The 12,001-nt window shown below is 38.5% G+C and overlaps 1 protein-coding gene across 2 annotated transcripts in view; it reads left to right on the top strand.

Moving 5' to 3' along the window:
• COP1 (COP1 E3 ubiquitin ligase) overlaps window positions 1–12,001 on the top strand; it is a 134,662-nt gene that overhangs the window by 24,194 nt on the left and 98,467 nt on the right. For both annotated transcript variants that reach the window (XM_068951758.1, XM_068951759.1), the window contains exons 7-9: window positions 1,878–1,937; window positions 3,854–3,930; window positions 9,144–9,201. In XM_068951758.1, coding sequence (XP_068807859.1) covers window positions 1,878–1,937; window positions 3,854–3,930; window positions 9,144–9,201 — 195 coding nt within the window. The remainder of the gene's footprint in view (window positions 1–1,877; window positions 1,938–3,853; window positions 3,931–9,143; window positions 9,202–12,001) is intronic.

Raw genomic sequence — 12,001 nt, 5'->3', positions numbered from 1 at the left:
TACTCTTTTAGAATGGAATTTATGGAAGTGGGGGAACTAATGGTATTTGGCTGCTAGAGCTGAGTACAGCCAGGACACATGCTGCCTAAGTGTCACTTAGGTTTACCACTACTCTTGAAGCTGTAGCACCACCTGCTATTCTTGCTGTAGGTTTCGCAAGTGCAAATTATCTGTTGTGGTGTAGTGGTTTGTAAATTATCTGTGGCAGTCTAGTTTAATGGTTTAAAACTTGTACTATCTGTGCCTAAAATTAAATATAAACTGAGAACCTCACTCCAGAGTAGAGAGATTGGGATATAAATACAGTGTCATCTTGTTCCAAGGAAAAAGTCATGTTAAAAATAGATGTGGACCCAACAGTCTTTGTTGAAAAAGTAAATTAAAATAGTGGATTATCTGATGCAGAGGCCATGGATATTTGAAACTGGTCAATAGTAGGGTTTTTAGTGGTAGGATTTTTGTTTTATGTTTAAACAAAACATTCTATCACTTTAAGGATCAGACTTAAGATCTCAAGGGAGTGAGGTTTTGGGTAGTGGGTTTGCCAAACGTTCTTGGGGATATGTCATAGCAGTAGTACTAATAACTTTGGATTTGGGCAACTTGACATTCCCATATAAATTCATGAGGACAAAAATTTGCCTGACCTTTAAAAAAAATGTGTTGTGCTTAAACTTTAAGTTACCAAGTTTGCCAGCTTGATAACAACTGCTGGTCAAGGACCTTAGTGCTAGCTGTCTGTGGTGTTCAATGTGAGTTAAGGTGAATCAGGTGGACTTTCAGTTCTGAATCTATTCATTAGACTGGTGAATTTGAGTGAGCCAGATATACATTGAAGTTGGGTTTTGCCTGCCTGCAATAAAAAGGCACAGAGAAGAGCCCGCTAGTGAAGTCCGGGCTTAAAGAGCTCTTACCTAGAACAGTGTATGTGTTAAGGGTTTTGCAAAGCTGTGTATAGGCTATGTGGGTATTTGGATGGGACGCTTCCACTGAATGAGAGTGGGAATTAGAGTTGGTAAGCTGATAAGATGATGCTCTTGCTTAGGATAAATAGTAATCATTGAATTTGTGGCCTCACTTGCTTGAGATGAGTCAAGGCAAGTTACTGACTGACTGCAAAGTAATTACAAAAACCTGTAAAATATTGTGTGACCCACAGAATGGGAAGGGAGTGTTGCCTGGGGAGAGGGGAAGAAAGTCCCCTTCTCTGCCTTGCAGTGGCAGCCCTCAGTTAAGATTGACTTGAGCCTATGGTGTAATCCAAGGCATTTGTTCAAAGGTGTGAGACTTACCATGTGATGTTTATTTGGTGCCAGGAGCAAATCTCTTCATGGTCATAAAAGTTTTTGTCTGTCTGAGAACTTTTGACTTGAAATTGGCAGTTGGCATGGTTAAATGTTAGTGAGAGAAATACTGTTCCCTTTTCATAGTGGATTTTGACAACAAGAAGACTAATTTCTTAGTAAAGCATTATTTTTTTTTTTTTTGAATGAGACAGTGATCACTGTCTCATTCATGGTTGTTGTTTTGTTTATTTTCCTAACCATGTTCAGTGTTTGTAAACCAGTTACAAATAATTGCAAGGAAGGTGTTAGAGAAGCTTAAATGTATTACTTTGAAACATGTGGATGTTTTTATGATTGTCAAAGTACATCAAGTTCTTGCTTTGTATAGTTTCACAATTACAGGCTTTGTCTTGAATGTAGCTTGGGCCCATCTATGTTAATCTAAGCATATAAACTTCCTGCAGCATGATTTTTGAGGCATGTAGTATGCTATTTAAGATAGTTAAGGTTTCTCTCTGAAAAGATCTTAATTTGTCCTGGTGGTGATGCAATGCATGCTGGTTTAGATTTCTGCTATTCTCTTATCCACAGCAATTGGAGCAGATCCAGAAGGAGCTAAGTGTGCTGGAAGAGGATATTAAGCGAGTAGAGGTGAGGTGCCCAGATGTTGTTCCAACTCTGGCAAATTTTCATTTCCATCAAGCTGTCTGCCTTGCTGTGGGGCTGCTGTGTTAAATTTATGGGATTTGCTTTGGTAATGGGAAAATGAACAGGTGATGGTCTGTCTTTAATTTGTTCATTTAGTTGATATGTGCAAGCTGCAGGCTGGTAAAAGCTAGGTTTCAATGAAGCCCTCTCTTAAATAATCATATTTTTCAATTTCTTTATGTTGGTAGCAGTATTTTAGTATAATTGCTTGAAATCAACAGCCAGTATATTGATCATAACTTACAATTTTTGTGTGTTGCATTACTCTTCAACCATTTGCACAGCCTGTTTAAGACTTAGCCATGTTCCACTCTTAAAATGGAGGTGTATCGGGGTGCACAAGAGACCTGTAAGGCTAGGAACAGAACTGACTGGTGCCGTATATCAAAACGGAAATGATCGACTACCTCCTGATGCCACTCTGATCTCTTAGTGATAGGGATTTCTTCAGATTTTTTGCTAAGAATTATTCTCCAAGTATTTGTAAACCCATCAGCTCAATCCTTCTGTCCTTATTCAGTCTTGGATTCCTCCTTGGTCTTTCCCTCTACTCATTCTTGCGTTCTGGCTCTGAAGTAAAACTGTTTCAGAACTGCGTCAGATTCTGCCACCTTTCAAAACAATTTTCTTCAAGCTCCTTGGGAATCGGCTTGCGTGTCTGCTGCTCTCCTTCCGCTTGTCTCCAGTAGACAGCACCAGCTCCCAGCTATTGCTCACAAATGTAACTTCTAGATTTCTTCATTTACTTCCAATTTGTATGTGTGCTAATGCATTATCCAAACAAAAATTGGACTGACAACTGCAGGAACTTCCCTTCAGCTGGTAGCTACACAAATTGTTACTTGGTGGAGAAAAGCATGTTTTACACTGACTTTACTGAATTATTCTCAGCTTCTTGGGAAATAATATACCTTAACATGTTTCCTTGAGACTGGTAAAATAGGGCTGCTTCAGATCTAGGAGAAGCTATTCCCAAAGCTGTGAGATCCTTTGGAGAATACCTAGCTACTTGCTTTTCTGCTCTTCAATTGGGCAGTACTGCTGACTAACTGGGTTAGGTACCTAGTGTGTGACAGTGACCTTTGTTTTGACCTGCAGAGCCTGGGATCTGTCTTGTTACAAATACCTTACTTTCTACCTAACAGCTAATAGGCCCCTAGTGGGAATTTAAAAGCACTGGTAATGTTGTCCTGGAACATCTTGCCCCCCTGACTAATGAGCTGCAGCATCCTGTGTAGCTTCAATTTCTAAAATAGATTTAAAGAGATAATCTCGTACTGGGCACACTGCAGTGATTTAATCTGAAAATGGCAAAGCCAAGTTTGCTAACTGCAAAATTTCTGTTTCTTGTGCACTTGCCCTGCAGAAGACTGATAGATCCCCTTTTAAGTCTAGGGCATGAAACTCTTCACTCTGTTTTCTTGTGGCTTTGTATTTTTGCCTTGACCTGTATCCCACATTCCTTTACAACTGCAAAGGCTGTTAGATAAAAGTTAGCATGTATCTCAGAAATGTGGTTACAGCTTGCTTGTTCTGCCATGTTTGAGGGAAGAGTTCAAATTCCTGATGCTAGTTTAGAGACAATTGGATGTTAAATCTATTAGTTTTCAGAATATAAGCTCCAGAACTGTCTCTTTTGGGGCAAAAGCACTGATCGCAGGATTTCAGAAACCCAGTTGGAATTAGAATTTAAAAAAAAAAAAAATCAGGTGGTGAAAAGACTTCTAGGTAGGAGTTGAATAAATGTAGACAGACTTGGTTATGTAACTGAAAAAAAAATACAATGTAAATACTGTTGTTAAAAGGTACCTACTGTTTATGTCTTGTCAGATTTGTTCTACCTTGGCTTTCTGTTTCAGGAAATGAGTGGCTTGTACTCCCCAGTCAGTGAGGATAGTACGGTGCCCCAGTTTGAAGCTCCCTCACCTTCACACAGGTACGGAGCTTGCAATTGCTTAGAACTTGGCTTTCAGACTGTACGTATTGCACTATACTTTTGGGTCCATGCCATGCACAAAACACAAGCAGAACTAATTTTTGAATACACACAATATTTGCATGTTTTCTGTTTCTCAGCTGGTGTGAATATTAGTATGAATGAATTGAGTAAAAAAAAAAAAACACAACTGAGTGTACAGCTGAATAAAAAGTTTACTCTAAACTAGATGCTGTGGAAAGCAGATGGTTTTAATGTAGTGTGGATTAGTTAACTTGGATAATTAGCCTTTGCTGTAGTGTGACTATTACCACTGTACATACGTGCCGTTTTCTGAACGTTACACAATTATGCTTGGCCTAAGAGAAGTCTGATTTTTGTATTATGTTGATGTCCTCTGGCTTTTCCACAAGGTATGAATGGTTAAAAGTATGGGTTCATAGTATCAGATTTTCAGCTGTACGCTCTACTGGCTCTGTTTATCTACTGTCTGCTTTGATTTAATGAAATGTCATTCTATTAATGTATTGTAAAAGTGGAATTTTGTCTGGAATACTATGTAGTCTGGTTTATTGATGATAAAATTGCAGATACTTCTTGCATCCAAGTTTCATGTGCCAGAGTTTGCAGTGTTCTACTTCTTTGTTGCCATGTTTTTCAGTTGTGAGCGAGCTCTGATTTCTCGGGGCCAAGTTATAATATTAAATGATCTTTTCTTTCAGCTGTCCCTAGTGTATTTTCCTAACAGCAGAGTTCTCTAAACTGTTGATTTCTGTTACAAAAATTGTATTGGTACCTTTTCTGCAATTAGCAGCCCTAAACAGAGTAGCTTAGAAGTCAGAAAAATGATTAAACTTCCTTCCTTGGAGAGATTTAGATACAGTGCTTTGGTAAGAAGCCTAGCAATATGTGCTGGGAATTTTTATGAAGATCCAGTTTTTGGACACTGAGACCAGAATCTCTCCTACTCCTCCTAAGTTCTGGGTGGCCTTAGGGAAAGGGCAGGAGTATATGGCCAAGATGGGAATAGTGTTTGTTGTTCTGCCCTTTATTGCTTGTCCAATTTGGAGGTGCACATGTGTCTTCTAAGCAGCTTATCGCTGTTCCTCCAAGCAGTGGTTTTGTGAAGCTCATAGGATCCTTGTCAGGTTCTGCTAGTTTTCTGGTTATTGCCTGTTAAAGGGATTGCTTGTTGTTTGTTTCATGTTACTGCTGCTTGGGGAAAACTGAGCTGTGGTTGGGCTGGATTTGTGCTCCGATGCAGCATTCGCACTTTAACCACCATCTTCGTTGCCTTCAGACCTAGAAATTTTTTGTAATTCTGCATGAGTAGAAACGTGTCTTTTACTTGAGGCGAGTTAACGAATGAACTCTCAAGAACTCTTTTTAACTTACGAAACTTGGAATAACTTTTAAGCCCAAGAGTTTTGGTGAGTGTCAGAATCTGCTGCATCTAACCTATGCTGGCTTTGACCTACTAAAAATTCTTTTGTGTTGCTTTGCCTGTTCTTTTCATGTCCTAGGGTCATTCATTCTCAATTTTTGCTTTTGAAAATATTAAATAGTGTCCCAGTTACTGTAGTGACTCTCAGTTGATGTGCTTTAGCTGACATCTGGTAGGTGACGGTTGTGGGTTATACTGTGGCAGGTGCCTTCAGAGACCAGGGAGTCTTTTCCTGACCTGATCCTCTTACTCTTGTCGAGTTCAATCTAGACCATGAAATTTTTGTTTTTCTTTCTCTTGTATGATGTAACACCAAGAATGTGATATAAGAGAAATTTTATGATTTTTTTTTTTAGAGTATGTAGAGTTGCCTTTTCTCTCGGCTGGAAGACCCTCTTTTTTTATTCCTTAATGATATTGCTGCAGTAAGAAGTGGTCCTACATTCCTTTAGTCAAAGGAAAAGCAGTATGTGAAGGAAGTCTGTGAACAGGCCTCACTTGTTGCTTGACTTTAGCCTCTATCTTATACTGATCTTACTGAAGATGTGGTGTTTTTTGTACCAAAAGACTTGGATTATTTGGACTCAGATTCCAGTAACTTGTATTTCATGAAATTCATTTTCTTGTCTACATTAAACATATGTTCTGGAGGATGTCTCACACTGTAACTTTGATTTCCCCCTTGGAAAGAATGCTACAGAAGAATTGACATGAGCTTTGAAATCAGCTGACTTTTCCATTTGTACGTTAACTGAAATACTTAATCTTCAAAGTGCCTTTTAGAGATTCTGTGAACTAGTAAGAATGGAATATGAATATACTTGGAGATAACATTTTAACATGGAAATGAAGTTATTAAAATTGCAGAGACTTTTAAACTTCTCACTGAATTAAAATGGTATATTTAAACTGTTAACATGCTTAATGCTCTGCTAATGAATTATAATCATAAAATTTTACTGAAGTGTTTCGCAGACATTACAATGCTATCATAGTCTCATGCTGAGATGGGACAAAAATCTTTAGCCGTTGATTTTTTTTTTTTTTTTTTTAAGTTCAAGAAGATAGAGTACTCTGGAATTTGCAGCTTTATCTGGTCTCTAGTGACTTAGCCTTATTCATCTACTTCCTCTAAATTAAAGACTTGCTTCATGGATTCTCTGCTTTTTCTCATTGTGTTTTTTCCCCAGCATAAACATCTTCAAAAAGTGAAATTGCTGGGTGCTTTTCTTTCCCCCATCTTCCTTCATAAGCTCTTTAGTGAAAAAACAAATAGGGTTATCATATTCAATCCATAGAGGAAACAAGTATTTTCTTTTGTGCTTGTACACTGCATGATGAAATATTAAATTGGGTGATAGTACAACACTTGTTTGCAGGATTACAGGCTGCTGGGCTTGTGTACTAAATAGAGAACAAGAAGGGAAGAATACGGAAGAGAATAAATAGTTCTGTTTAGGGTTTTTCTGAACAGCCTCGTGCTATTTTTGCTCTCAATAAATGGCGCAAATGGTGCAAACAGGAGATACAAGTAAGCATTGCTGTGACTAGTTATCCAGGTAGTAATAACAATAACAAACTGCCATCTTAATAGGGGTTCCCGGGGAGAGATTCTGATTTAAAAATTATTGCCTGGTAACTCTAGGGGTTTGATAACCGAATCAATCTCCTTCCCTTCTAACCCCCTCACCTCATCCCCCAACCTGGTAACAATATAACAAATGCCATTTTTAGTCCACAGGTTGCTGCTTTTTTTTTTCTTTGTTCTAGGCTTTTTTTTTTTTAAGTAATCCATATTAGTGTAGGTGAATTTCCTAATTGCAGCTACTGTTAAAGCTTAATGAAAAGAATACAGAGGAAACTTCTTGTAATTTTCTGATTGTTTGCTTCGTGTTTTTTAAAAAGGAAAACATTCAAGCCTATGCTGTTTAAGCTACAGGCACAGCACAAATGACTTTCAATTTGTATTCTGGTTAGGGAAATGACGTCTGCACTTTTGAAAGCTTTACATCACCAGAGACAACCTGCAGCAAGACGAGACTAGACGCTATAAGTCTGTGTGTTCTGCTGTTAATTGCCACTGTACCTGTCTCTAGTAATGGAGTACTTTTTCATTGCTTTCCAGCTGCACATCTTATTCCTGCTGTTCCCGGCAGGATCTGCTGTACGTGTTTCATCATTTCGTGTGGCCATGTTCTAATTTAAGGTTCATTGTCCCTGACTGTGCTTGAAATGGCACTGCTGTTGCTTCCTCTGCAATAGCTGGCAGCAAATAATGATATTTTTTATCCCTTAAATTCTTTTTTGCTTTTCTCTTACCTATAACAGGACCCTAATCAATCTAATCTTAAAAGTTAACCCCTAATGATATTTTAAAATAATTGTCTCATTTTCTTAGTTCATACTTGCCTCTACCTACAGTGGAGCTTTAAAATGCTTGGACTACTTAAGCGCTGATACCACTCTTCTGTCCTTTTAGGCTTACAGGTACCCTGACTAGCACTTCAGCCAGATCACTTGTCTTACTAGAATGTCAGGTCCACTCATCAGTTCTGGCAACCATTACACAGACGTCAGTTGGTACAATTCTGTCTTACAACACCAAGACCTATAACTATTTTGTCAGCTTTTTAAAGTAACCTTCAACTTTCCCAGTAAATACTTAAGTCTAAGGCCACCTCGTAAGTAAAACTGAAGACGAAACTGCATAGTTTCTCTTCTGTCCAAGCAAACGAACATAGCAGAAGTGAATTACAGAATAAAGGCTTTTAGGCACAAAGTATGGTGACATATTTGCAATGTGTCTTGTGAGTACCTAAGAAAATTGTGTTCTTGCGTACTAAACTTTACTTATCCTAAAGGTATTAAGACTTGGAGTGATAAGCGTGTTATAATCTGGCTCAGTGTTTTGCTGGGATGGCTAAATGTTTTGCTGTCTATGCAAAAGTCGCAAACCACCTGTTTTCTATTTGTATCAGGTCCTTTTTGTAGCTTTGGAAGTTAAATCTCTTGAGTTTGCATAGTATGTTATGTTTTAAAAATACTGATTTAAAATGTTGTATTATTGTAAATGACAACTATATAACTATGTATGGCTTAGTATTTTCTAGCCCTGTATTTAAATAGGGCAAAGTAGCAGCTTGTATGAAAACCAAGCATAAGGAAAACTGGAAGGATGTAATAGAAATATTCTTGAAATGTAATTCTGGCTGGCAGCATCTCTTGAATTTAAATCTGAACTTCATTACTTGTATCCAGGTTTTGCGTGTATTCAGAGATGTCTGGAACAGTAGTGTTCTTCATAAGCTGGTTTCTTTAGCTCTTTTTTCATGCAGCTATCTCAAATGCCGTGACATTAAACTTCTCTTTTTTTAAGGGAACTGGAAAAAAATAAGATAGGATGCTATTTTCAAAATGTCTTACCCTGCATATTTCATATAAAGAATATGGTTTTGCATTTTAATTGGAAATTATTAGATTGCACTAACATGTCAATTGTGTGACAGTAAGCAAAAATTTCTTGTACTTAGAGCAGAATGTTGGTCTTCTCTGAAGTCTCTGTATTTAAAGGGAAGGGATGGGGGGAAAGGACCCAAATAGCACTTCCTCTCTCTCCCTCCACCTCCCAACAACCAACCTTGCCTTTCGTGTCCGTTACATCAAACGGCATACTTGCTTTTGAAATTGATTTTAAGGGGAAAAATGGGCTGAAAATGATAAAGGATGACTGTACAGTGATTTAAGCAGACTATTTCTTTTGATTTTGCAGTAGCATTATTGATTCCACGGAGTATAGCCAGCCTCCAGGCTTCAGTGGCAGTTCTCAGGTAAGGTAATACCTATGTCTGTGCACAGAGGGATAAGGGGGAGGGAATGCAAAGGTCGAGGAGAGGGTGGGCACAATGCAGTCCAACTCCAGGATGCCAGTCAACTTGACTCTTACAAATCTAGCGTCTTAACTGGTCATCTCAGCAAACTGGAGCATTCCTACAGCTGTAGGAATGGCTGTGCATGCTTATGACTGTTCATATGGATGCAAACGAAAAATTGGTGTAATATGTTTAGACATATGACTTAATTCCCAAAGCTGACTCTTTCAGAGGAGAGGGTTTTTTTGAAGAGGCCCCTCTTAAGGAGGGAGGGGTTATGTTTTGATGTTTCATCCGTTCTCCCATATGAGCACTTGGGGAAAGGCAGTACATCTCTGACACTTTGCATTGATTTCGCTAGCTTTGGATTAGTTTAGTTTAACGTTTAAAAACAAGAAACGCTTGTTCTGCAAACATGCAGTTGTCTTGAAGTGCATCAATTTGGGGGCCTTACAGACAGTATTAAGAATTTGTATAGCTTAGGGTAGTAAGTTCAGTGTACGGTGAAGCTGTTTGGCAGGCAGCCTTCAGACTTGGTCTGATCTGCAGGGCCACCTGAATGGCAAACAGCGCTGCCATACATAGTCCTACAGCTCAGTGGTTCAGCTGGGTTGTAAAGATGGCAGTGGTATCCAGCTCAGCTTCAAAAAGATTTAACGGTTTTGAGTTAGACAGCCTGTTGGTTGCATGGTAACTAGTGTCTTTGCTCTGGTAGTGGGCTATCCTTTGCACAACAAAGCAGTAAACAATTGGCAAATTAACAGATAAAAGTGTTGTTGCATCTTGATGATAGCGTAACTGATTTAGAGAAAACACATCGATCCTGGACTGACATTGGTGCATGCAGGTGCCTTGTTTGCAGTGAACTGGTAATTAGGAACTTCCCTCTGTTAGTCTATGAAAAATGTGTGTTATTACTGCTCCTGTGGTCTGTGGGCTTTAGCTTAAACATAGAGTTATAGCTTTACCTGCTTTTAAAGGGTATGCAAAGCTTGGGTGGAGATTATATGTGTAGAACTCTGATATGGTATGGTGTGTGTTTGGCCTCCATTGATGTTGCTTGTCTTTATACTTTAATTTAGCCCTTGAAGTGAGAGTAAATAGCATAACTGCAGTAGTAAACACACAAAACAACCTAGACTTCAGTTGCTTTGTATGACAGCCTTATTTGTGTGAGAATAATCTTTTTTTGTCCTTGAGAGCGCAAGATCTCCACTCTAGTGCAAATTTTCTAATTAAACTTTAATGTATTTTTGGATGAGGAGTTAACAGAACTTTTGAAGTTAAGAAGCATTTAGTTCAAAGATGGTCTCATTTCAACAAGACTTTGCAGTGAAAAATAGCACTAAGAATATAAACTCAATTGCATTGTTTTTCTTAATTGTCAGTCATGGTAAGAAATCTTACATTGGGCACTGCCGGCAGTAAGAAGCTATACTGGAATGAACAGCATAGCTTTCTTTCACGATATAATTAGCTTTGCATTGCTCACAAATGTGGGAACATGTTCTTAGGGAAGGATTTGTATATCGCCATGCTACAGGACAGTTTTTCTCTCCAATTTTGAGATTCAGAAGTAAATAACAGGAAAATCACATAGGCCCTTAGGAATTTTGCAAGTCGTACTTAGTAGTAATATCTTCCTCTCCTGCTAGAAGTAAGGAGCTTGTATATAGCTATGAAGTTTTCTTCACAGTTGTTTTTCTACTCTTTAGGGCAGCTAGTAGAGTCTAGACAGCAAAGTAACTCTTGCTAACACAGTAATCCTAACTAATGTCCTTGATTGGAACAGCTGGAGTAGGCTTCTCAGGTCTCATAATGAGCATAGTGAGCACTGAATAAAAAGCACTGGGGTGTTTTTTGTCCTTTCCCTAATTTCTCACTCCAGTTTCCCAGGAGTAAAAAGTAGCCAGGGAGCACCCTTCTTTACTTAGAAGCTCAATACATGTTTTGTACAAGTGTGAGCAGTTAAAAATACTTGGCTGCCCAGCATCTGATCAAGATGGGTTAATACAGACTGTCTCAGCATGACTGAGTTGCTGTGTGCCAGTTTGAGACCTGTTCCAGTGTAATTTTCCTCTTAAGTTAAAGTAGATGTACTGCTTAGCAGGTAAACTACTTTAAATGATTGATTCCTCTTCACTGTGGACTAGAACCATGTAGCAGATCAGATTCAGACTTGGGTTATATTGCCTGTTGTATTGGAGGCAGTTTGTCTTAACTCGAGAGTGAAGTGATTGCTCCCAGATAGTTTCAGTCATCTTGAGCCCTAATGACTTACAATATGTTGTGAGAGGCTGGAGCACTTGCAAGGCTGGTGTGCAAAACTAATACAAACATGCTGTAAAATGATTCTGTTAAATAATCCTCAAAGCTGTAAAATTTTAGAAATTTGTAGTTAAAAGGAATTGAGGTAGAAATACTTCCCAGTGTTTTAGATGTGTTTTGAGATTGCTTTCAAGATGAAACAAGTTGTCTAGAGCTTATGTGCAATCAGCATGAAGCAGAGGTCCTGAAACTGAGTCACAATGTTGGTATATAGCCAGGGGCCTTCTGCAGTAAGTAATGTTTGGAGATGTCATAGCTTGGGGTTTGCTTTTTTTTTTCCCCCTGAAATACTAGATTATTATTCATACTGTTACAAGCCAAATTTCAGTGGAGCAGGAGCCTCTAAACTTCACTTAATCCTGTTCTTGTTGACTTTCTTGATGATTGTCATATAAGGGCAGCCCATTCTCCTGTGCGAACTGTCAAGAAA

This window comes from Struthio camelus, chromosome 8, assembly GCF_040807025.1.
Source record: "Struthio camelus isolate bStrCam1 chromosome 8, bStrCam1.hap1, whole genome shotgun sequence".
In the NCBI taxonomy this organism is placed as follows: Eukaryota; Metazoa; Chordata; class Aves; order Struthioniformes; family Struthionidae; genus Struthio; species Struthio camelus.
This window is presented reverse-complemented; position numbering and strand designations above follow the sequence as displayed.